The following is a 26,042-nucleotide window of genomic DNA, read 5'->3' as shown; positions in this document are numbered from 1 at the left end:
AGTGTGTGTGACAGGTACAGTGAACACACAGCAGTGTGTGTGTGACAGGCACAGTGAACACACAGCAGTGTGTGTGTGACAGGCACAGTGAACACACAGCAGTGTGTGTGTGACAGGCACAGTGAACACACAGCAGTGTGTGTGTGATACGCACAGTGAACACACAGCAGTGTGTGTGTGTGATATGCACAGTGAACACACAGCAGTGTGTGTGTGATAGGCACAGTGAACACACAGCAGTGTGTGTGTGTGATATGCACAGTGAACACACAGCAGTGTGTGTGTGACAGGCACAGTGAACACACAGCAGTGTGTGTGTGACAGGCACAGTGAACACACAGCAGTGTGTGTGTGATACGCACAGTGAACACACAGCAGTGTGTGTGTGACAGGCACAGTGAACACACAGCAGTGTGTGTGTGACAGGCACAGTGAACACACAGCAGTGTGTGTGTGTGATATGCACAGTGAACACACAGCAGTGTGTGTGTGACAGGCACAGTGAACACACAGCAGTGTGTGTATGATAGGCACAGTGAACACACAGCAGTGTGTGTGTGACAGGCACAGTGAACAGATAAACAGACAGGTGAATAATCTACAGGGGTCTTTGTTGGGGGTGCTGTGATTTTCAGTGTATTTTTTTTTATTTTCAGATCATGACTTGGCGATGAACCGGTACAGCAGACTGTCGAAGCGAAGGGACGTTGAAAAGGTCAGCATGAAGTCTTTATAACACTAATGCCTTGAGTACATATTTCACACTTTAGAGGTGTCTGGAGAGCTGCTTATCCAATTGTGCTGAACCTGGGCTTGAGCATTGTGTAGCTGTATAAAGTCAGAGAAGGATGATTTTGCGTGTATATGATGGATACTGTTTTTAAAGTCTACAGAGAAGGATGATTCTGCTTTGTTCAGTAGCTCACTTGTGATTCTAGAGTTTGGTTGTCTGTGATCATTTGTAATGACACTTTGTCTGACGTAGCCTGTGTAACTGCGTTACTGCAATAGGAAAGGCAAGCTTTGAAAATCTCATTTGAAACTCAAACCTGCTTCATGTCGCTGCTGTTAATGTCATCCTCCTCTTATTGTCACCACATTCCCAGTCACACTATAATTCTACCTCAGTATTTCACTGTCTGTCTTGCACTTAAAAAATATTGAAAACCACGAATTAGGGATTGAACCTGTACTGTATAGAACATGTACACTTTGCACTTTGTACACTAATGGTGAATTTATTGCATTCATGAATTATCAAGCCGTGAAATAACAAGGGTTTGACTGTCCTTAGTGTTAAAGCCTCCACTCAAGCCTCAGATCAGGTGAGGAGGGAGGATGTGACCCTGTCCGCTATATGTGTGTGTGTGCGTGTGCGTTCAGGTGAGGCTGGAGGTGATGGAGGATGTGTGACCCTGCCCGCTGTGTGTGTGTGTGTGTGTGTGTGTGTGTGTGTGTGTGTGTGTGTGTGTGTGTGTTCAGGTGAGGAGGGAGGGTGTGACCCTGCCCGCTGTGTGTGTGTTCAGGTGAGGAGGGAGGGTGTGACCCTGCCCGCTGTGTGTGTGTTCAGGTGAGGAGGGAGGGTGTGACCCTGCCCGCTGTGTGTGTGTTCAGGTGAGGAGGGAGGGTGTGACCCTGCCTGCTCTGTGTGTGTTCAGGTGAGGAGGGAGGATGTGACCCTGCCCGCACTGTGTGTGTGTGTGTTCAGGTGAGGAGGGAGGGTGTGACCCTGCCTGCTCTGTGTGTGTTCAGGTGAGGAGGGAGGATGTGACCCTGCCCGCACTGTGTGTGTGTGTGTTCAGGTGAGGAGGCAGGGTGTGATGTGTAGGTGTGACCCTCCCCGCTGTGTGTGTGTGTGTTCAGGTGAGGCTGGAGGTGATGGAGGATGTGTACACAGCCAGGAAGAAGCAGCACCAGACCATGATGCACTACTTCAGCGCCCTCAACACCCTGCAGTACAAGAAGAAGATCAGTCTGCTGGAGCCGCTGCTGGGGTACATCCAGGCACAGGTGTGTACTGAGGGAGCAGGACCCTAGAACAAGGCTGGACCGTGGACTCATTTTCAATTACTGGCTAAAATATCACAATCATAATTATCTTAAATCTTGTCTTAATTCCCATTAATTGAGACTTTCTCCCTAGTTAGTAGTTCTCTCTCTCTCTCTCTCTCTCTCTGGTCACTGGTCTGATTTCCGCTTGTTGGCTTTGTAAAATAAATCTATACCACTGTTTTCTCCCCACAATAAAGAGGGTCTGAATAAGTGCAGGGTCCTCCCTAACACTAACATTGCCACGCCGATGCTACACAGATACATGTTATTGAGTGCCTCCCTCCTCCTCCTCCTCCTCGTATTTCAGAGCAGTTTCTTCAAGCTGGGCTCAGAGAATCTGACACCGCACTGGGAGGAGTTCCTGTCCAACATCGGGACCAGCGTTCAGAAGTAAGAGCCTCCGTCCTGTATAGAACACACTGACCTCCCCAGTCATTCAAAACCGCACACTGCAGAGCCACATTTTATTCCAAATCGGCATCAGCAAGATTTTTGCGGATAACAAAAAAGCATCTAATTAAGTCGCTTTAAAGTTTTAAAAATGATTCAATGTCAATATGGAGTAAATCACTTTGAGGGTCCAGGCCATACTCACTGTGCTAAGCTTTCATTGTGGGGAGCTTTGATAAGAGAACAGCTGATCCAGCCGTGATGAAACTTGGTAAAGACATTCTTTGCACAGGTTATTGAGAGTATCAGAATCTGGGACTTTATGGAGGTACCTGTTCCTGTGTCTGTGACACTGTTATTGTTCCTGCAGTGTCAGGGTGCTGGACTCAGATCACACTGTTATTGTTCCTGCAGTGTCAGGGTGCTGGACTCAGATCACACTGTTATTGTTCCTGCAGTGTCAGGGTGCTGGACTCAGATCACACTGTTATTGTTCCTGCAGTGTCAGGGTGCTGGACTCAGATCACACTGTTATTGTTCCTGCAGTGTGCGCAGGGAGATGGACACGGATGTGCTGTCCATGCAGCAGTCGATCGAGGACCTGGAGGGGGCCAGTGACCCCCTGTACCTGCCAGACCCTGATCCAGCCAGGATCCCCATCAACAGGAACCTGAGCAGGAAATCAGGCTACCTGAACTGCAGGAAGTAAGACACGCGGGCTCTCTTCCTCTCACTTAAACATACAGAACATTGTGCTTTTTATTATGATAGACTTGGATACTAAAGTGGAAGATAATAGAGCAGTATTCACAAGGCTCTTACAGTAGGGTAGGGCAGTATTCACAAGGCTCTTACAGTAGGGTAGGGCAGTATTCACAAGGCTCTTACAGTAGGGTAGGGCAGTATTCACAAGGCTCTTACAGTAGGATAGGACAGTATTCACAAAGCTCTTACAGTAGGATAGGGCAGTATTCACAAGGCTCTTACAGTAGGATAGGACAGTATTCACAAGGCTCTTACAGTAGGATAGGACAGTATTCACAAAGCTCTTACAGTAGGATAGGACAGTATTCACAAAGCTCTTACAGTAGGATAGGGCAGTATTCACAAGGCTCTTACAGTAGGATAGGACAGTATTCACAAGGCTCTTACAGTAGGATAGGGCAGTATTCACAAAGCTCTTACAGTAGGATAGGGCAGTATTCACAAAGCTCTTACAGTAGGATAGGACAGTATTCACAAAGCTCTTACAGTAGGATAGGGCAGTATTCACAAGGCTCTTACAGTAGGATAGGGCAGTATTCACAAGGCTCTTACAGTAGGATAGGACAGTATTCACAAGGCTCTTACAGTAGGATAGGACAGTATTCACAAGGCTCTTACAGTAGGATAGGACAGTATTCACAAAGCTCTTACAGTAAGATAGGACAGTATTCACAAGGCTCTTACAGTAGGATAGGACAGTATTCACAAGGCTCTTACAGTAGGATAGGACAGTATTCACAAAGCTCTTACAGTAGGATAGGGCAGTATTCACAAAGCTCTTACAGTAGGATAGGGCAATATTCACAAAGCTCTTACAGTAGGATAGGACAGTATTCACAAAGCTGTTGCAGTAGGATAGGGCAGTATTCACAAAGCTGTTACAGTAGGATAGGACAGTATTCACAAAGCTGTTGCAGTAGGATAGGGCAGTATTCACAAAGCTGTTACAGTAGGATAGGACAGTATTCACAAACTTTTACAGTAGGATAGGACAGTATTCACAAAGCTCTTACAGTAGGATAGGACAGTATTCACAAAGCTCTTACAGTAGGATAGGGCAGTATTCACAAAGCTCTTACAGTAGGATAGGGCAGTATTCACAAAGCTCTTACAGTAGGATAGGGCAGTATTCACAAAGCTCTTGCGGTAGGTTCTTGAATTTGCTGCGTTTAAAAGCCATGGTTATTTTTTGTCCCTCATGAAATGCAATGTAAGTGAACTACAATACAATGTGTTTACAAAGCTTGTTTAAGTCTTGATCGCCATTTCTTTAGTAACTCTGCTGCTTGTATACCAGGGCTTTAACATTCCTGTTAAACTCATTGCAGTGAATAAACTGACTTGGGCACTTTGCAGAATCCACCAAAGAGCACAATCTAGAGCCCAGCGTGTGTTACGCTAAGCAACGGTTAAACTCCTGATAAACTGGATGGCTGGCAAAAATGTTTGTCAGCTTGACTTAGTTTCTTATGGTTTTACCTTAGAATTCCCCTAGTAACGCTGTGTGTGTTTGCGTGTGTCTCTGTGTCTACGTTTGTGTGTATTTGTGTCTCTGTGTGTGTCTCTTTGTCTGTGTTTGTGTGTATTTGTGTGTCTGTGTCTGTGTTTGTGTGTGTGTGTGTTTCTTAGTAAGACCGGCCTAGTGTCCTCTTCCTGGGATCGGCATTTCTACTTCACCCAGGGAGGGAATCTGATGAGCCAGGCACGCGGGGAAGTGGCGGGGGGGCTAGTCCTGGATATCGATAACTGCTCTGTCATGGCCGTCGACTGCGAGGACCGCCGTTACTGCTTCCAGATCACTGCCTTCGACGGAAAGAAGTGAGTCACTCCACAGTCATACAGTGCACTACCTGACATCTGAATCTGACACTAGAGAAGTGAGTGTCACTCCACATTCATACACTGCACTACCTGACATCTGAATCTAACACTAGAGAAGTGAGTGTCACTCCACATTCATACACTGCACTACCTGACATCTGAATCTAACACTAGAGAAGTGAGTGTCACTCCACATTCATACACTGCACTACCTGACATCTGAATCTGACACTGTAGAGAAGTGAGAGTACATACTTGTTCAACAAAGGTTTCAACTTTTCCAGACTATTCATTCTTGAACGGCCCTCCTTCGTTTATTTTCAATTGGACCCTGACAAGGCCCTATATCTTCACTTCCTGTCTCTTATAGAAATTTACCATGGTATTTATTCCAGTATTACAAATTTTCCCATCGTTATACTGTGCATATATCATAGTTTGCTATGTTCTTAATATACTCTACCATACATAGCTGGTCTTTACAATGCTTACCAAATCTTCACCATGCTTTCACTTGCTTCATTACAATTTGCTGTGATTTTACTCTGGTAAACCTCTATAAAAGTTGCAGCAGGCATTAGGATCCTACCTGAGCCCACATAGTCACTTGAGCCTGAACTTTATATGAGGCCAAGTGACTCCTGATCCAAGCACAGGGAATCGGTCTGTAGTGCTGTGGCAGGACAAGTGGCTCCTGATCCAAGCACAGGGAATCGGTCTGTAGTGCTGTGGCAGGACAAGTGGCTCCTGATCCAAGCACAGGGAATCGGTCTTTAGTGCTGTGGCAGGACAAGTTGCTCCTGATCCAAGCACAGGGAATCGGTCTGTAGTGCTGTGGCAGGACAAGTGGCTCCTGATCCAAGCACAGGGAGTCGGTGTGCAGTGCTGTGGCAGGACAAACGGCTCTTGATCCAAGCACAGGGAGTCGGTCTGTAGTGCTCCTGATCCGAGCACAGGGTCGATCTGTAGTGCTGTGGAAGGACAACTGGGTTTCTCAGAGAAAAGAAAGAAACCTGGAAAGCAAACACCACTGACAGCAAAGCAGTCATGGCTTGTGATGTTCTGCTAAGGAAGGGCGTGCGTTGTTTTACCTTGATTAAAAACTCTTGCAGGATTGAATACAGCAGCATGCACTGGATTTACCTTGATTAATAACTCTTGCAGGATTGAATACAGCAGCATGCCCTGGTTTTACCTTGATTAATAACTCTTGCAGGATTGAGTACAGCAGCATGCCCTAATCACTTTCATGGTGTTTCAGGTCTGCAATTCTTCAAGCTGAAAGCAGAAAGGACTGTGAAGAGGTAAGTGTTTCTATAGCGATTCTAGAAACGTTCTTCATGTCCCGCTGTCTTCCATTGCCCTTAGAGACAGAAGATCCCTGCTCCTCTTTTTTTAGAAAGTTACCTCAGTCAGGATGTTGCTACTGCTTGCAAAGTTTTATTAAGAGCTCCTCACAAACACAAACCCTCTGATAGTGACACGTGTAAAACCCTCTGCAGCGTGAAAATGTGAATGCAATTCTTTCAGACGTGAGCTGATCAAAAATGGGTTTTAATCAAGAGAATTCAGTGGAGGATTATTTATTGTTCAGAATTTAGATGGAAATAGAAACGAACAATAAAAAACTAAGAACTTTGTTCCTGGGCAATGCAGGTTCACAGTTTAATCTGGCTTATACAACTTTGAATCACAAAGCCCTGCAGTACAATGAAGCTCTGGGTTTTACCATCAGAAGGAAGCTTGTTGAAATAAACACCTGTATGCAGTTATGTAATTGGGAGGTTAGGAAGTTCACTGTGTTTGATTTTAATAATAAACTGGTTTCATGTTTTTCAAAGCTGCCAGGCTTTATTGTATTTTTAAGTACAATGTTGAATAGCTGAGAATTGATTTAAAACCACAATTAGGCCTGGCATCTTTCAAGAACGTTTGGAAAGCGTTGAGCTGATCTTTTAGGCTTGTTCGTGCTCATTGCTGCTGTAGTGCTCAAACAGCCTTGAAGTGGCAGTAATGTTTCTATGTGTCTCTCTCTCTCTCTCTCTCTCTCTCTGTTTCTATAGTGGATTGCAACGATTAATAACATCTCGAAACAAATCTACCTGAGTGAAAACCCAGAGGTAAGGTGCTGTGTTGTAACCTGTCGCCGTTTAGAAATCTGCTGGTAAAAACCGCTTCATATGATCACCTTTATTTTTATATAGTGCCTTTCATAGTGAATCACCATCACAAAGCGCGTTACAAGATATGGAACTAGGGTGTGTGAACTATGCAGAGTCACTTACAGCAATGTCTCACCCGAAAAGACGGAGTACAAGGAGGTTAAGTGACTTGCTCAGGGTCGCACAATGAGTTTGTGGCTGAGCTGGGATTTGAACCGGGGTCCTCCTGGTTACAAGCCTGTTTCTTTAACCACTGGACCACACAGCCTCTTTAGGGATTCACCTTCCACTGTTCTTCCCAAGACACTGCCCTCAGCGCTCCCCTACTCTTCCTGCCTGGCAGTGTCTTTTTCAATCCAAGTCAATGTAGAAGCCCCCGGGGTCTGTCTAAAGCAGTGAAATGCTCAGAGGCTGTTCACAAGTGTGTATCCGTCTTCATACTCCATTTATACATCGATTTAAATAAGCTCTTATTCAATTGCCATGATGAAGCTTGGCAAGGACATTCTTAGCGCAGACTATTGAAGCAGCAGAGTCTTATGCAGGCTTGTTTTCAGATATATCTAGAGAACCAGTGAACTGCTTGTGCTGAAACGGGTTCCTCACATGAGAGTACGTGTGCGTATGTCAGAGTTCCGTCCTGTGGATGTAGGTCACAGCGATGCTGAAAGGTCTTGCTCTGTGTTTGCAGCGGTGGCAGAGAGCCTGTGTGACACTGACCTCACTGCTGTTTGTTTTCTGGCTGTGCAGGAGACCGCTGCTCGAGTGAACCAGTCTGCACTGGATGCTGTGACCCCTTCCCCGTCCTTCCAGCAGAGACACGAGAGCCTGCGGCCGGCAGCGTGAGTCTCCCTGCACGCCATAGCCACGGCGCCATTGGATTAGAGCATTCGAGATAGGGTTGGATGTCTGCTTTTAGAGACAATAAACATTTCACCAAAAGTAATAGCAGTATCAACTACATGTTTGGAGATGTGTGCAGTACAGTAGCAAATTGAGAATGTTTTTGTGGTGTAAAATAAGTTCTGTTTATGGTGTCTCTTATTGTAAAAGAAATCATGTTGCACAGTTTGAACAGACAGAATCCGCTCTCCCAAAGTGCACAAGATGACTTGTAATAATCAGAGTCTCTACACACACCCTGTCACGTATTACTAGCAATTCACTAAGTACAGAGATGCCTGACACTAAAATGAATTCAGTACTTTATTCATTTGCTTTGTTAGGACACTTTATTTTAGTGCATTCTGTACTGCTTACTGAAGCGGGAACGCTGTTAATAGTAGTTCCCCAGTTTTGTTTTAAGTGTGATCTGTCGCGTTGATGTGGTTTCTCTGTCCTGTTTGCTTGGTTTCTCTGTCATGTTTGCTCTCCCCAGTCAGTGATCTGTCGTGTTGACGTGGTTTCTCTGTTCTGTTTGCTCTCTCCAGTAAGAGCCGCCCCAAGGCCTCACACACCAGCAGCTCAGACTCCGCCTCCCTCTCCACGCTCTCCCTCGATTCGCTGGTTGCCCCGGACACGCCCATTCAGTTTGACATCATCTCCCCTGTGAGCGAGGAGTACGCAGGGCAGGCTAAGCTGGCTGGGCAGACGGGCAGGTAGTGAGCTTTTTGAAAAAAAAATTAATAAAATAATAATAGTTGTATAAAATATGTATCTTTATCCCTTCTCCTAAGTCTCCTCACTCCCCCTGCTTCTTAGTAATATATTTTTGGTCTGCCAGCATAAGCCTATGTTGGTGCTGTGTTATTGCAGATATGAACGACCTTGGAATGGGGTGCAAGTGCACCCATAAAATGACCATGTGCTCTGAAGGATTTCTCCCATTTCCCTGAGTCACCCCGTGCTGCTGACGAAGGGTTAAATACAGTACAGCTCGACATTTGTGTAACTGCTATTATTGTGTAAACTGCTGTTAAAGAAGCCGACAACATCTTTGAAGTTGTAGCTTGAGAAGCCTGATTTTAAGTGTGCTGGAACTTGGTATGGACATTGTTTAACACTAACTGTTGAGGATTGATTTGGTTTGGCTCAAATGGACTGAACCTAAACCTCTTCCAACATAGAATATACTGAAGGTTATCGTGTGTACTAACTTGTCTTAATAAACTTGTCTCTCCCCTTCATTCAAAAAGGACAAACCCGTTTGGGGAATCAGGGGATGGGAAGCCTGAAGAAACTGAAGGTGAGTGCTTAGTCAAGACTGACATTACAGGAATTTACCGTTTGCAGTCCTATCTCGGACCAGGTCTGACATTACAATTTTCCCTTTCCCCTGTCCGACATCATCAAAAAAGACGTAAAGCACAGGTCTCTAGTTGGGTTTTTTTCCGGAAAAAGCAGAGAAAACCTTTCAATGGCCGAGTGAGACCGATAGGAGAAAAAAAGGGCGTTTCTCATGGCCCCATCCACCAGACATAACAAAAGAGGTAGCTGCTTTTGCATTCAGCGCTCAGAGAATAACACAGACATTTGCAGAGGTTTTTGGAGATGTTATAGTAATGAAATAATGACTTGGATCGCATTATTGAGGAGTTTGGTGATAAAATGAGTGATCAGGAGAGGATTTATCAGTATGCACGTCTATAAAGAGGTATGTGAAAAATACAGCGAACAAGGGGTGGGGCTTGGCTGTAGATACATTGTTGAGTGACCTTTTGCAATTCAGTGCCTTTTAAACCTGTTTTACTCTGAAAAAGAAATATTTTAAACAGCGTGTGTAAAATAAACAGTGTGTGTGAAAATAAATTGGACCTGATGCGCCTGATAGGTGCTGAATAAATGGACCGTGAAGGGCTAAACAGATTGAAGGGGAGTGCTTAGACAAGACTGGCATTACAGGAATTAGAGAGACTGAAGGGGAGTGCTTAGACAGGACTGGCATTACAGGAATTAAAGAGACTGAAGGGGAGTGCTTAGACAGGACTGGCATTAAAGATGACAAGCAAGCCAGCTACAATAATCGTTTGAGGGCTCACAATATTATCAATCCTTGTTTAGATAACAGGGTATGTATAGCCATGCAAGTGTGTAACTACATTGTAATAACTGGGTAATTACATCCATTATTGATCACCCATCCTTACATTTATCGAGCTTTGATTACATATTTTGTGCATCATCATTTACACTTTATGGATTTAAAAATGAAAGCGAGTCCAACTGTTTTTTAAAAAGTGGAAGAATCTGACACAAAGATGGACCTCATTTTTGGAGTAACAGAAAGGGAGGAAGGAAAAGCAATGTTTGGAAATGTATTGGATTTCCTGCAGATGGTTGCTGCTGTTGGATTTCGTGTAGATCAGTGCTTCTTAAAGCCCGCGGCAGCTGTTCTTAAATTATGGGTCGTGAACACATTTCTGTCAGGTCGTAGCGTGGGAAAATAAAGAAAGCTTTAAACACGTTTTCCAACAAAAGCGCCACAGCAGTCTGTTGACGCTGTTGCTCGCTTATGCTGTGCTTGTGCATAATTGACATTTTTTTTTCTTTTTTTTTTTTTTTTCTGAATAGCTTTTGCGATACGATCAGCCATTTGAATATCTGCATTGTCTCTGCGGTAGCCCAATCATAAGTTAGCTGGGTGGGACGTGTCTGTTTCAGGTGCAGGTACCGACTGTAAGTTTAACCAATAGGAGAGTCAAATATCTGCCAAGTTTTACGCAGCTGTCCAATCATAAGCAAGCAGAGGCCGTTCACGGTATTCTGCCTGAAAATTGAAGGCGACTGAGTAGCCAATGGAAAAGTGGCTATCTGCACTTTTATTCCTGGTTATCTGTGCAAACATGCTATTTACAAATATTTGCTTTGCGTATAATAACCCCACAAAAACTCAAAGGAATATATATATATAAATATGTCGCGGGAAGGCAGTGTGTAAAATAAGAGCCTATGCAATAGCAGGGTGCCCGCAAACAGACAAGTAAGATCAATTTATGCCCGTGCCCAAATTACTTTGAGGACCACTGGTGTAGATGGTCAGTGCTGTCGGATTTCGTGTAGATGGTGACAAAAAAAATGATAACAGTAATGTTAATTAGCAAGCATATTTCAGATTGAAATGACATCTGTTAATAATAATTATTGTTTTTGTTATTATTAAAGTTTTAAATACTGCAGACACATGCATATATTTTCAGTTGCTAAGTGAACTCAAGTCCTTCAGATTATTATTATTATAATTTTTTTTTTCAAAACTATTCTCACTTGAATGTAAGCTGTGCCTTACTGTTTAACTATTATGCACAGCAGCGTTTTTGGTTATTGGATCTTCTGATAACAGCCCTAAGGTTTGTTCTTGATTTTGAAAAATAAAATGTTGTTTATGCATCGATTTACTGTTAATAAATATGGATGTGATAATAGATTAAGAGATTAGATTGCTGATTGCACCTCTAGTAATTAGCAATGGGTCCTGCATGTAACATGGTGCCACTGTGTAATTTCATGGAAGTCACTTTGTCAGCACAATCTTATTATTTGATGGACTCGCATGATCACACACTGGTGCAGGCCAGTCACCAGCCGTTACCATGGTGATGTTATTACCATGTCATTACAGGAGTATGTGTGCCTCCATAATCAAAGGTGCAACCAGTAAGTTCCATGTAATTGAATTGGGCAAGAAAGGGTGTGGCTTTTATTCAGCGTGGGAGGGAGAGTAGAATGGGATTAAATGATGTAAGATTGATTCTGGTGATAGTTTATATAAGCCTGTAATGACAGTGTCCCTGTGGCCACTCGCTGTACCCCCTCACTGTACCCCCGCAGACTCCATCCTGCAGCAGCTGTACATGGTGCGGTTCCTGGGCTCCATGGAGGTGAGGTCAGGGGAGAGTGCCGATGTGATCTACGAGACCATGCGGCACATCCTGGCCGCACGTGCCATCCACAACGTCTTCCGCATGACCGAGTCCCACCTGCTCGTCACCTGTGACTGCCTCAAGTGAGTCCCCTCATTCTCAGGGGCTGTTTTTGCAATTCCCCAAATATTGTTTTATGTACAGCGCTCCCTCTTTATTTGTCTATGTAACCTACAAATCAGAAAAAGTAGACATGTGAAAACAATGAATTAGTGATGGTTCTTCATACAGGACAATATGGTGCTGGTATGTCCTTTTGGCAAAGTGGTTAACAGTGTGCAGGTGCAGGAGTGCTGAGGTGATCAATAAACAGACAGACAACGATAATCCAGGTGCAGTGGTGTTTTATTTCTGCAATCCAAAGTCTGATGACAAATGGCTGTAAAGAATAACAATGAGAACAGGCAATACAGCGATGTGTATTGCACTGTTTTAATCCACGGGTTGGTCCCATAATAGTCCTGATCTTATACACCCACACGTAACACAAACACAAGTCCACAGTGAATGCTAAAGTGCTCTTGGTGTAAATACAGTTATTCATGAAACAATACGCAGTGATGTCCGTGTAAGTGCTGGCCTTTGGCGACAACTCCGGATTGTGTTTTAGCCATCGAATAACAACAAATACAGTGGTTCCTTAGACACGACAAAAACTCACGATTAAAATACAGGTTCTCCTTCTGGTTCAGCGTTTACCCATACAAAGGAACAGATCACTTCGCTGTGTCCCCTTTTGTACCGTCAATCATGACCCCTTGGTTAACGAGTGCAACCACTCATCCAATCTGTGGCTGCCATATCGTTTCCCTTCCGGGTCGATGATTTAGTGTACCGTAGCTGCCCCCCTTTCTAGATGGCCGACCGCCATCTAACCCTGGGAATTAATTGTCAAGCTATCCAGTCCAGGGCACTTTGTTCCGTTTACACAACACCCTCACAGGTCGGGAGAGAGATTTATCACCAAGAATCATTCTGTCTCTGTCACAGTCCTGCAGTGAATGTACCAGATTTGTGAATTAGGGAAGGTGGATGTATCGAGGATGTGCTGTGTATGTGCTTTTTTTATTTCATAGTTTTGTTTTTGATGTTCATTTCTAATTGCCTTTTTTAATAGATGTATGTAACACAGACAAGACGAGCCAAAAGGAAGCACTGAACACACACTGTGGGCTCAACTTTCTTTGTATATCACTGGCAATAAAGAGAAAGAATCCAATAGGTGGCGCTGGCTCTCACTGCATTGTGTGCGCAGGAGGAGCCTGATGTGTTCTGTCTTGTTTTTCTCTGCAGGCTGATCGACCCCCAGACTCAGGTCACCAGGCTGAGGGTGAGTGTTTGCTTTCTGCTTGACCTGGAGTCTGGTTATCATCAGTACACAATGAGAACACCACTGCTTATCCTAGAAACACTGCCAGCACTGTACACCTGAGGCAACTGTCCAATCCGTGTGGACTTCCCAGTGGGCCGTGGTGCAGTTTAGTGGATTCTTTGCAGTGAAGATACAGCGTGCACTGAGAGTCTCGTCTGTGCTGTGATTTGACTTGGGCAGTTCTCAGGCTGCCTCAACACATCGGAACAACAGAGCAGGACTGGTCTACGAAACCAGAACAAAAGAACCGCTCAATTCACTTTAAGGACAGTATAATGTTTTATTAAAAGCCCGAATATTCTAAAACAATTGTCAGAAAAAGAGAATAAACACTGACATGAGACCAGACTGCAGTGTTCATACACAGCAATACCACAGCACTGACATGAGACCAGACTGCAGTGTTCATACACAGCAATCCCACAGCACTGACATGAGACCAGACTGCAGTGTTCATACACAGCAATCCCACAGCACTGACATGAGACCAGACTGCAGTGTTCATACACAGCACTGACATGAGACCAGACTGCAGTGTTCATACACAGCAATACCACAGCACTGACATGAGACCAGACTGCAGTGTTCATACACAGCACTGACATGAGAACAGACTGCAGTGTTCATACACAGCAATCCCACAGCACTGACATGAGACCAGACTGCAGTGTTCATACACAGCACTGACATGAGTCCAGACTGCAGTGTTCATACATAGCACTGACATGAGACCAGACTGCAGTGTTCATACACAGCAATACCATGAGAAGTGTTTCTCCTGGTCCATGAGTCTGGTATAAAGCTGTCTGTCTCTCCCCTGCATGCTGTTTGTGCTGGTCAGTCAGTCTGGTATAATGCTCAGTCTATCTCTCCCCTGCACACTGTGCAGTTTCCTCTCCCCAGCGTGGTTCTGTGCGCCTCTCACCAGGAGAACAAGCGCCTCTTGGGTTTTGTGCTGCAGTGCTCAGGGAGCCGAGCGGAGGGCAGGCCAGTGTCTGTGTGCTACGTGTTCGAGTCCAACAACGAGGGAGAGAAGGTACCACACAAACACACCGCCGCTGCAGGGCCCTGTACTTGTTTATCTCTGGACACGTTCCTGTGCAGCCAGTTCAAACAATCTGAGAACAGCAGCTCTGAACTGAGACCCCCTTGCACTCCTTATTAATACATTATACAAGCACGTCTTGGGATAGAATTGTAACATGAAACAGTTTGTTTTAGTCTTAATCAAATAGAGTTCATACCTCTCTACAGCAGCAGTGTCCATCCTGTGATCGGGTGACATTTCCTTTTGCTTTCCTGGTAGTACACTGCTGGGTACCGTATGGTTCTGCTTCTTACTAACATAAAGACACTTTGACTGATATAAACTATATTATAAGCACCTGCACTTAGAATCCTGGCAGTGTCCGTAGATCTGGCACTGTGAGTGTCAATGACACAGCACTCAACATTTAAACCACAACACGTTCTATAGAAACAGATTCAACACGTTAATATTTAGCTTTTCATCAAAGCATCTTAACAGACGTATCAGTAATAAACACTCTAATTGCAATTATCACTGAGAACATTGTACAAAGGGGGCAGGAAAATGCAACTGTTAAACTGCTAAACTGTATGCACAAGTTTTTAACCACAAACAGGATTTCATTGTGTGCTTTGTAATTTTGTGAAGACACATGATCTTTCTTGTAGAGGAGTATGAAGTGTGTCGTGTTGTTTAGTCAGCAGTTCTCTTTTTTTATTTTCAGATCTGTGATAGTGTCGGGCTGGCGAAGCAGATTGCCTTCCATTCAGACATGGTAAGAGGAACAATAAAAGGCAGTTTTCTGCAAAGTCATTTTTATTTCAATACGTATCAAATGCAGGATTTGCATGAGCAGAAACTGTTTTTACTGCAGATGTATTCAGGTTGTTAAAAGGAGCTTCCCAGATGCAGTTACAAACCACTTTCTCCCACGAACTCAGGCATTCAGTATGATAAAGTATTATTAAGTGGGCAGCTTAATAATATAAGAATTCGGCCCATAAGTGCTCGCCCAGTTCCTAGTAACTGATTAAACCCAGATGTTCAGAAGTGGTCTGGTTCCTGGTCGCTGCTTTATCCGTGACGCCCCCTGAACTCAGTGCTTGATTTGATTTAGGATCGCAGAGCGACAGTGAAACAGAAGGAGCTGGATAAAGAGGAGGAGAGGCAGCAGGAGGAGATCAGCAAACAAAAACAGATTGAGAAGGTATGAATGAACCAGGGGCAGCAATTCCACCAGCTCAGAGCACAGGGCGCTTCGTGGGGGGATGAGAGAGAAATGGATTGTCACTGTTATTGAATTGAACTCTCTCAGCTGTATCTAATGCATTAGTTTTAGTGTCTTACTGGAATGAAGTCCTGCTTACAATACCCAAGACTACACCTGGTTAACTGTTCAGCTGTTTTGAGTGGAATTATTTTTGCTAGACTAGGCTAGCACTATGCTGTGTTAGTGGAGGTATGTTTCATAGGTTGCACGTGCAATCTGCTATTTTTAGTGGGGTTTTCTTCCCTCCGTCTTTTGAGTTTGCATTGTTTAAAGAGTTAGAAATGCTTTTCTGCACATGACATTTTGATCTCAAACCGGTTTTGCTACGAGGGTGAAAGGTGCTCAATGGTTTGTTTCAGGACTTGGAGGAGCAGAGCCGCTTGATCGCAGCATCCAGTCGCCCAAACCAGGCTGGGGGCGAGGCGCAGGTATTGGTTCTCAGCAACAGCCAATCAGAAGACAGCGATACGGGAGAGGAGGGCAAGAGGAAGGGTGAATCGGAGGCCTGACACTGCGAAGAGTCAAGAACCGAAAAAAACAAAACCAACAAGGCAGCACGTCCAAACAACACAGCGAACTCTGCTTTTAAAGCTCTTCATATCTTTATGGAAGGTTTTTATTATATTGGGGACTTTTACTACAAAAAAACAATCATGGTATTTCGTACTGGTATGGCTAAACATAATGAACTGACACTGGCGCCTGCGCTGGCTGGACCTGTCCCCAGGTTGACAGGTTCACGGCTATTTGTATAACGTCAGTATTTTATACACGCTTCTTTATTGAGAGAATGTTTAAATCTAAACTTTTAATGAAATTATTTTTAACCTGTATAAATATATAGCACTGAAACCACATTGTACTAGAAATTACGCATCTGGTAGCATTACAACTGCTTGTGCAATTGTCAGTTTTAATTTTGTGATTCTGTTTTGTCAATTTATACTATCCTGTACCGTAATCCATAAGGGAGTAGTGAGGATCTCAGCAGGGATTCAGTAAGGGAGCAGTGAGGATCTCATCAGGGATTCAGTAAGGAGCAGTGAGGATCTCAGCAGGGATTCAGTAAGGGAGCCGTGAGGATCTCAGCAGGGATTCAGTAAGGGAGCAGTGAGGATCTCAGCAGGGATTCAGTAAGGGAGCAGTGAGGATCTCGGCAGGGATTCAGTAAGGGAGCAGTGAGGATCTCGGCAGGGATTCAGTAAGGGAGCAGTGAGGATCTCAGGGATTCAGTAAGGGAGCAGTGAGGATCTCGGCAGGGATTCAGTAAGGGAGCAGTGAGGATCTCGGCAGGGATTCAGTAAGGGAGCAGTGAGGATCTCGGCAGGGATTCAGTAAGGGAGCAGTGAGGATCTCGGCAGGGATTCAGTAAGGGAGCAGTGAGGATCTCGGCAGGGATTCAGTAAGGGAGCAGTGAGGATCTCGGCAGGGATTCAGTAAGACAGACAGTTTGTAGTGGATATTCCTTTGTGCTGCTGCCCGTACAAACCTGAAGCAGAAAAGGAGCTTGCATTTGTTTACAACACGCATCACAATGGGAAAAGTGAGGAGAAAACTGTAAAATGACTAGTAAACTTTTAAACAGGATGTGCCACAGAGTTTACCTTGCAGACAGTCCTAAAAAATGAAGAGAAAACGGTCAGAAGAGCAGCTGTATTAACCCACACACACTGTGGGCACCGCATTATACCTCTGTGGCCTGGCTGTCATTTCAATGAGTGAGAGGCCAAGGCAAGGATTGTGAGATGTTGAGTTGTATTATAACCAAGTCATTTCTGTGTAGGGAAGTCCACCGTTAAATCTGCAGAAACCTATCCTGTTTAAACCACTGGTTTGAGGTGCTTTGTTCCAGTTGTTGACTTACTAGACTTTGCAGCTTCTGGTTTCAGAACCCGCTTTTCAGGTCCCAGGTGAATTGAGTTCCTGGTCTCAACCCAGCCCTTAACGAATCCTCTAAACCAATACCACAGACCACATGCAGGACTCCGATGATTCAGCCAACACTCTTATTCAGCATTCAAATCCAGCTTATTTTAATAAGAATAATATTGTGGCAAAAGGTTTAACACTAACATACAGTCAGCACTCACATATCCAAAGCTGCAGTGACAGTTAAACAAGTGTGATGCATATCTGATTATTTAATTTCGGCCCTTTCCAACCCTTGTCCGTTTTTCAGGGAATACAAAAAAGATACAATGTCAAAAATGCATAGCTGAAAGAACTGTGTTTTAAAAACAGTAGGTTTCTATTTAGATGTTCTGTAGTTGGTTTTGTTGGTACAGTACTATATTTTCAACAGAAGTATTTTAATTCAGAACGATGTGATTCTAAAAACACCACTTGCAAAAAGACGACAAGTTAACTGTAATACAGTACATACTTTTAAATCTGGTACGTACTGTAGCAGTGTGTAAAATTCCCCATTAACGACCCAACAGCAAAACGAACTCAAAATGTTATCCATGCAATTTAACAAAAGATTAAAATAAAAAAAAAAGTTTCCAGAATTCAAACAATATCCAAAGTCAATGTTCAAAATTGCAGAATATAGTGCTTGAAAAGGCCCTAATGTCACTGTTCACTTGCAAGTGAAAATGCACAAAAGCAACTAAAGATCACAGATTTTAAAAAATGCATCACAGTACCTAAAACTGTATAATTAACTGTTCCACATGACCATAGCTTGTCTCATTTGCTTTGTTTTGGCTGCATTTTTGTCATGTGAAACTGGAGGAAGCGCTGTGTAACTGCACAACAAAGATGATAATGATTTGGAAAGAGAAAAAAAAAAATGCATGCTGTGGTAGATAAATAAATTGTAACATTGAAGAGATGGGTTTTGTATAAGAAGCTGGTGACAGATAAATGCGCTCATTTTATATATATATATATATATATATATATATATATATATATATATATATATATATATATATATATATAAAATGGGAATTGATTTGTTTCTTAATAAAAGGACGGAACAACACTGCTGACGTGTATCTGAGTGCTGACTGTATACTCAAGTGTTACTTTACTGAGGCAAAGTGCTGTAGATACTGTAGTAAAAATAACACAACTCAGAGCTTCCTAGAGTGTCCATGGTTCATTGAGGTAGCTTAATCAAGACTTTCGCATGCAAAGAAAAAAGTAAAGCGCTTTACTAGCTGGTAAAAGCAGTGTGTATGAAATGTTTCATGTAATATATGCAATGAAAAGGAAATGTTTAGTCAATTCTAAAACAAATCTAAATATCTTTTTAAACTGTATCAAAACACCTTCCACTAATCCAGACTTCTTTATACTGAGATTGTCTCTTTCATTGTCTGTTTGCATCCTGCAGTGATACAGGTAGTGTTCACATAGTGAAGTATTTCTCTTATGTCTTTAAAGACTAAACTGCATTACAGCCATGTGGATTCTAAATAAACAGCCCCACGTGGAGCATACTCTATTTTTGTAACTCTCTATAATGTTTTTTCTCCTTTTAAAACTCTTGTAAAGGTGTAAAGCCAACACTTTAAAAATCATAACCCCTCCAGCATTCTCCCAAGCTCCCCTCTGTTTTGCTGCTTTGTTTTATATTATAAAGTCCTTTTCTTGCCTATAAACGCTATACAATCCGCTTCCTCCCTGTGCTACCTCACCTGACCCTGCACACAGTGGGATTGTTCGCGTGGCTCATGATGAAACACGGCAGGGCCATCACTTATAGTGTTAGTGTAACTACAGGAGACATGGAGTCAAAGGGTTCACAGCATTGGGATAGGGGGCTGATGGAAAGGTGTACTGCTAACGAGAGGGTTTCAAAGCCTTGATTTCCACCATGTACACTGTGCTAGTGGAGCACATGCTGAATGAAAGGTGTACTGCTAACGAGAGGGTTTCCAATGCCTTGCTTTGCACCATTTACACTGCTAGTGGAACACATGCTGAGTGAAAGGTGTACTGCTAACGAGAGGGTTTCCAAAGCCTTGCTTTCCACCATGTACACTGTGCTAATGGAGCACATGCTGTGGTGTTGTACCTAAAGCTTCACTGGGAAATGTCAGCAGCTGCACTTTATATACTGATGTGCAAAAGTGTTCGTTAAGGTGAATCTTCTATTGCACACAGGAAAAAGAGTAAATACTTCTCTTGAAATCCTAAAGATTGGTCCAAAATAATAATAATAATAATAATAATAATAACAATAGTGTTTGGCTTGTTCTTGAAGAAGGTGACGGGAGATTTCTATTTCGTGATGGATTCAAAGTCCCTCTTTAAGTTGACAGGTTAATTTCTTTAATGGGATTCAAAACCAATGCACAGTGGCCTTGTGCAGCACTGTTGGCAAAACGACAAACTGTTCTGTTAGATGAAGGGCATTCTTTACCAATCAAGGGCATTCTTTACCAAGGAGCCTTTTTTTCTACAGTAATGTTCTTTTTGTAGCAAGCATGTCAAATAAAACCGTACAGTTTCATCATTTTATTCTCTGTAGATACACAGGCATCTATTTGTCACTCTCAGCTGTGTGTATACAGATGACCCAGTCTGTCAAGCAGGTCATCAGCGGTCTGTCTTAGGGACTGCTGCCATCTGCCAGTAAAAAACAAAACTACACACACTTTTACAATACAGTTTTCTTATTTTTTCATTGAAGCACGTTAAAAAGCTGTTCAAATTTGCAGTCGCACTTAAGCGGCTGCACGCTATTCTCACGTGACAAATTTGGACTTGCATGCTCTCCACATGGAAATCGCGGAATAAGTAGCCGGGTCTTTAAAACCTGAAATTGATTAAGTGTCTGTAGAGTATCTCCGGAGGGCTGGTTAGAAGTGTCTGTACTGGAGCATCTCTGCTGGTTAGAAGTGTCTGTAGTGCATCTCTGGAGGGCTGGTTAGAAGTGTCTGTACTAGAGCATCTCTGGAGGACTGGCTAAAAGTGTCTGTAGTGCATCTCTGGAGGGCTAGCTAGAAGTGTCTGTAGAGCCCTTAAAGCAGTCTGTGCTGAAACTAGCATGCACCCTGTCTGAACTAACAACATGGCACTCCCAATCAGCTTCTCCACTCAGCAACACAAACTCGGCTTGAACTTCCCCCAGACACAGCGTGTCGACCTCAAAGCATGTAATGGATCCCCTCGTGCTGTTGTGACGTGTCCTATTAAAACACAGGCAGGTGTGTGTGCAAAGGCCTCTTGGTAGCCTCTCTGATCAGTCTCCTTCTTGCTCGGTCATCCAGTTTGGAGGGACGGCCTGATCTAGGCAGGGTCTTGGTGGTGCCATACACCTTCCACTTCTTAATAATCGTCTTGACCATGCTCCAAGGGATATTCAAGGCCTTTGATATTTTTTTTATTATTTGATATTTGATTTTTTTTACCCATCCCGATCTGTGCTTTTCAACAACTTTGTCCCAGAGTTCTTTTGAAAGCGCCTTGGAGTCTTTGCTTTGAAATGCACTACACAGCAGAGAGAACCTACATGAACTGCTGAATTTATCCTGAAATCATGTGAATCACTACAACTTAACACAGGTGGAAGCCGTTTAACTTGTGTGATTTTTTGAAGGCAATTGGTTACACCTGAGCTAATTTAGGATTGCTATTACAAGAGGGGTGGACACTTATCCAACCAAGCTATTTCAGTTTATATTTTTAATTATTTTTTTACAAATGTCTACAATTTTTTTTTTTTACTTGGAAGTTGTGGGGTAGGATATGTAGATAAATGAAAAAAAAATATATATATTTTAATGCATTTTAATTCCAGGCTAGAAGGCAACAAAAGGAGAAAAAATTGTAAAAGGGGGTGTAGACTTTCTATAGGCACTTATATATATATGTATGTGTGTGTTTTAGTTTTACTGTTGTATCTGGTGGACATTACCTATATGGTAACAGTATCCTGAGAGACAGTCAGCATGGTTTTAGGAAAGGGAGATCGTGTCTATCTAACCCTTTTTGAGGATGCAAAATCGACAATGGATAACTGCAAATTAATGACATGGTTCATTTAGATTTCCAGAAAGCTTTTGACAAAGACCCGCATAACAGATTAATTCTCAAACTGAACGCAGTAGGGATTTAAGGAAATGCATGCATATGGATTAGGGAGTACTAACATGTAGAAAACACAGTATTGATTAGAGGAGTAACCTCAAAATGGAATGAGGTAACCAGTGGAGTACCACAGGGATCAGTACTAGGTCCTCTGCTTGTCCTAATCTACATTGATGACTTAGATTCTGGTATAGTAAGCAAACTTGTTAAATTTGCAGATGACACAAAAATAGGCACTGATGCAGCAGCAAAGGTCATTCAGAATGATCTAGACAGCATTCTGTGTAGACACATGACATTTAATAGAGAAAAGTGTAAGGTACTGCACACAGGCAATAAAAAATGTGCATTATAAAGATCATATGGGAGATAAAGAAATTGAAGGAGGAATCTATGAAAAAAGACCTGGGAGTTTATGTTGACTCAAATGTCTTCATCTAGACTGTGGGGAAGTCATAAAAAAGGCCAACAAGATGCTTGGATATATAGTGAAGTGTATTGAAATTTAAATCAAGGGAAGTAGTTAAAACTTCACAATGCATTAGTAAGACCTCATCTGTAAGATTGTGTCCAGTTCTGGTCACCTCGCTACATAAAGGACATTGCCATACCCCTGCCATATGCAGACAGGCTTAAAGAATTGAATCAATTCAGTCTCGAACAGACGACTACTGTGAACTGCAAAACAAGAAAAATACTTAACAAAAAAAACAAACAAGTATTCATTGAACTGAAACACATTTATTAATATCCCACTCCATTTAGTACAGTTTAGGATCTTGGTCTCTCCTTCTTGCCTTTGTACAGAGCCAAGAGAGACACATTGGCAACCTTCACAACCTTGAAGCGGACTCCGGGAATATCACCAACGGCATGGCCCTTACGACCGAAACCAGCAACCAGAACTTCATCGTTTTCCTAGAGAAAAATATTACAAAGTGAATTTCTGAAAGATTGCAGGACAAGTGCCTAAATAATTCACATAAAAACTGCAGGGCCGTAACATGCTGATTTTACAGGATAAGGGATGAGAAAAAGCCTTAAAAGTTCTTTAGCAGCTACAAAAGAATTTAAAACGCAAATCATGTTTTTAAACAATCTGCCAGCAGTCTGAAATGAGTACTCATCCCTGCAGTATCTCTCCCACTATAGCACTAAATCCATGACTGAAGACTTCAAACCAAGCAACCTTTTCTTAGCAATAGTCATTCATCCCCAGTCAACGAGCTGCTTCAGGTTGAAACAAATTAAAGCTGAGAGCTCTTCCACAAGTTAAAATGCAAGATGCAATACTATCACAAGATTCCGTCCTATTAAATCAGAACTCCCCAGTAGAGGCGAATGGCATGCTAACGAGACAAGCCTTGATAGGCAGAACAGCCTTTTCTCATTCCCAAACTTTTCACATGTACTTTATCATGAATGCAATCGCATGCCCCACAGTCCTAAGGTTAATTAATGTTCAACATAAAACACGACTCGGACCTCAATGAAGTTCAGGCAGCCGTCATTGGGCACGAAAGCTGTGATCTTCTTGCCGTTTTTGATGAGCTGGACTCTGACACACTTCCTGATGGCAGAGTTGGGCTGCTTAGCCTCAACACCCCTGGGCAGGTGGAAACAAAAAAAAAAAGATAAAATCAGTGATATTTAACTACAGGAGTTACACACTGGAGATGATCTACAATTCAAACACTATACAATTAACTTACTGAAGCAAGCTATTTTATTAATAACATCCAACCTTCGAACAAAGATACAGATCATAAATATTTGGCAACGTAAGTCCAGAAGTTACTCAATATTATCAAGTACTCTCGTAATTCTGATTTTACTGCATTCACAGCCAGTGCTCTGCTGGTCAATTTACAAATTGTATCATTCTGTAACTACATATTGCCATTACAATTTGGAAACCAATGTCATTTAAATGGAACAGTGATTTTAGTATCGCGTAACTGAGCCTCTAATTGCAGTATTCCTGTGTAAGAATTGGCATGCAAAGTTATACCCTACACTGAATTAAAGCTTTAGTATCTTTACAATTGGAATGTTTACACCATCTGTGAAATATTAAATACACAGTAAAACACAAACACACACACATATATATACATATAAATAGTAACAGCTTCAACCCCCTTCTAATCTATTTTATATATGAAGTGCAATGTGCAAAAATATCATCTTTGAGCTACTAGTCTGTACAGGTCAGTCATCACCTTGGATGTAGATTTAGCGACTCTCTCTCCTGCTACAAAAACACGCCAGACAACCAGCAGAATGAATGCAAGACTGGGGCAGTGCAGGTTTACAATGGCAAGATAACGCGGATTTCTGTACTTACACTTTTTCCAGGACAATCCCCTTGGCGTGGGAAGCCCCTCCAAAGGGGTTAGCCTTCAGAGCAGTACCCAGGTGAGCCTTCTTGTACTGCTTGTCATGCCACTTCTGCTCCCGGCGGTGGTTACGCAGCTTTCTGGCTGTACGAAGACCTCTGCACTTGCCTGGAGGGTCACAAATACAACACTCAATTATAACCATAACATGATGACATCGCAGGAAAACAGCTTCACTGCGTAACGACTAAAGAGCATAGCTATGAATAGAACAAGTGGGTAAGTGCGTGGATTTACAATTCAAGGTACAATGTGGGTAGTGTCAGATTAATTACAGTAGCTAACACCGACACAACTCAAAACTCAATTGTATTTAAAAACAGGTAATTTAGTATCCCTATTGATCGTCCACAAATCCACGCTCGCTCAGCACACAGCTATTTCTAAACAGAACTAAACAGCGGCCTACTGCAGCGTCCAATAAGTTTGCCAGGAAAGAAAGAACCAAACAGATGATCTATACGCAAACTAATCTTGTATGTCATTTTTGTAAAGAAAGTGCGTATATTTCAAAAACATAAAACAAACTGCGCTTTTTTTCACGACAAGCATTAACCAGGTTTAGAGTCCTCCTCTACAACACAATGTTAACGCGGTGAACCCAGCGTGGCCGCTCTCCACGTTATCAACACTCAGTGAATATACATCACAAATAACAGCTTCAACCCCCTTCCAACCTCTACACGGGGCACTGTTACCGCGTTAAATAACTTTGTATGTGCTTTTAGGTAGTTAACGAGGATTCAGGCGTGTATAAATATCTACTTTGATACTGAATATTTAACTCACCCATCTTTGCGACTCAGAGATTTAGGAGGAAAGAACGTTCCCGGCGAGCACCGCGGCTCTGGCTACTCTCAGGACCCAGTGGTGTGCAGGAAAAACCAAATATATAAACCAAATCATCTTTAAAATGAATTTGTTTTGGTCATCTTTGGTTTTAAAATAGTAAACAATATTTGCATATATTTCTAAAATATAACTATGTAATCGCTTATATCATGTCAGGTCCTAATTGGTGTCTATTGTATGCCTGATTAAAAAATGATTAGCCTTGTGCTGTACAGCCTATACACGTGACACGTGGACTTGTATTTACCCTGCAGTATACAAAAAATATATATGAATGTGACATGCTCAATATGTAGTGTGTACATATTTACCCATACGCAGTATGTGTCTGAAGCACTGCAGTGACCACCAGTAAATCAGACAGGTTTACCATTCGTCTTAAAGACCAAGCTCTGTAGCGGAGAGGCGAGTGTTATTTACTCAGCAGACGCTAGGAGGAAATCCATTCCATAAGGAAGCAACGGTGACTTCTACTCTGTAGCTTTGTCTTTGAAATACCTTCATATCTCTGCAGGCAAACACAAAGGACAGGTAATGGACTGTACGAAACTATAAATCACACGTTCTGGAATTACATCTGTTCACAATTTAATTACATTTGTTTTAAATGTAAATCTAATGAAGGGGAATTTTCTACACAACTTAATAAGGACAGTGGCAATTCCAGTCCAGTCGAAAAAGCCCCAAAGGTCGACATTGTCAATACCGTTTAGAATTTTAAATGTTTGAATCAGGTCACCGCGTAGTCTTCTTTGTTCAAGACTGAATAGAGTCAATTGCACTCTTTCTAGAGCAGCAATATCCTTTTTGTAGCGAGGTGACCAGAACTGAGCACAGTATTCTAGATACGGTCTTACTAATGCATTGTACAGTTTTAACATTACATCCCTTGATTTAAATTCAACGCTTTTCACAATATATCCGAGCATCTTGTTGGCCTTTTTATAGCTTCCCCACATTGTCTAGATGAAGACATTTCTGAGTCAACAAAAACTCCTAGGTCTTTTTCATAGATTCCTTCTTCA

At 42.6% G+C, this 26,042-nt stretch overlaps 2 protein-coding genes across 2 annotated transcripts in view; one reads left to right on the top strand and one right to left on the bottom strand.

Moving 5' to 3' along the window:
• The window catches only part of appl1 (adaptor protein, phosphotyrosine interaction, PH domain and leucine zipper containing 1), a 35,567-nt gene extending 18,929 nt beyond the window's left edge, over nt 1-16,638 (top strand). Inside the window, exons 7-22 of the mRNA XM_041224906.1 lie at nt 657-715; nt 1,864-2,010; nt 2,360-2,442; nt 2,989-3,147; nt 4,837-5,025; nt 6,290-6,332; nt 7,092-7,148; nt 7,941-8,032; nt 8,621-8,788; nt 9,326-9,375; nt 11,958-12,132; nt 13,343-13,379; nt 14,311-14,457; nt 15,176-15,226; nt 15,569-15,658; nt 16,081-16,638. Of these exons, the coding sequence (XP_041080840.1) occupies nt 657-715; nt 1,864-2,010; nt 2,360-2,442; nt 2,989-3,147; nt 4,837-5,025; nt 6,290-6,332; nt 7,092-7,148; nt 7,941-8,032; nt 8,621-8,788; nt 9,326-9,375; nt 11,958-12,132; nt 13,343-13,379; nt 14,311-14,457; nt 15,176-15,226; nt 15,569-15,658; nt 16,081-16,230 (1,697 nt within the window). The 3' untranslated portion in view covers nt 16,231-16,638. The remainder of the gene's footprint in view (nt 1-656; nt 716-1,863; nt 2,011-2,359; nt 2,443-2,988; nt 3,148-4,836; nt 5,026-6,289; nt 6,333-7,091; nt 7,149-7,940; nt 8,033-8,620; nt 8,789-9,325; nt 9,376-11,957; nt 12,133-13,342; nt 13,380-14,310; nt 14,458-15,175; nt 15,227-15,568; nt 15,659-16,080) is intronic.
• Nucleotides 16,639-22,491: 5,853 nt separating this feature from the next.
• Nucleotides 22,492-25,051, bottom strand: rps23 (ribosomal protein S23). Its single transcript, XM_041224167.1, has 4 exons — nt 24,955-25,051; nt 24,114-24,273; nt 23,252-23,372; nt 22,492-22,684 (listed from the first exon to the last, which is right to left on the bottom strand). Exons 1-4 carry the CDS (start codon nt 24,956-24,958, stop codon nt 22,538-22,540), a joined length of 432 nt encoding a protein of 143 aa, XP_041080101.1. The 5' UTR covers nt 24,959-25,051; the 3' UTR covers nt 22,492-22,537.
• Nucleotides 25,052-26,042: the final 991 nt, after the last annotated feature.

The sequence above is a fragment of the Polyodon spathula genome, chromosome 23 (assembly GCF_017654505.1).
Source record: "Polyodon spathula isolate WHYD16114869_AA chromosome 23, ASM1765450v1, whole genome shotgun sequence".
Lineage (NCBI taxonomy): Eukaryota > Metazoa > Chordata > Actinopteri > Acipenseriformes > Polyodontidae > Polyodon > Polyodon spathula.
Note: the sequence above shows the minus strand (reverse complement) of the source record. Positions and strands in the feature narration are given on the sequence as shown.

Coding starts and splice junctions, on each gene's coding strand:
- rps23 (XM_041224167.1), bottom strand. Junction 23,373..24,113: donor GGGATTGTCCTGGAAAAAGT/GTAAGTACAGAA, acceptor CCACCTGCCCAG/GGGTGTTGAGGCTAAGCAGC. Junction 22,685..23,251: donor GCTGCCTGAACTTCATTGAG/GTCCGAGTCGTG, acceptor ATTTTTCTCTAG/GAAAACGATGAAGTTCTGGT.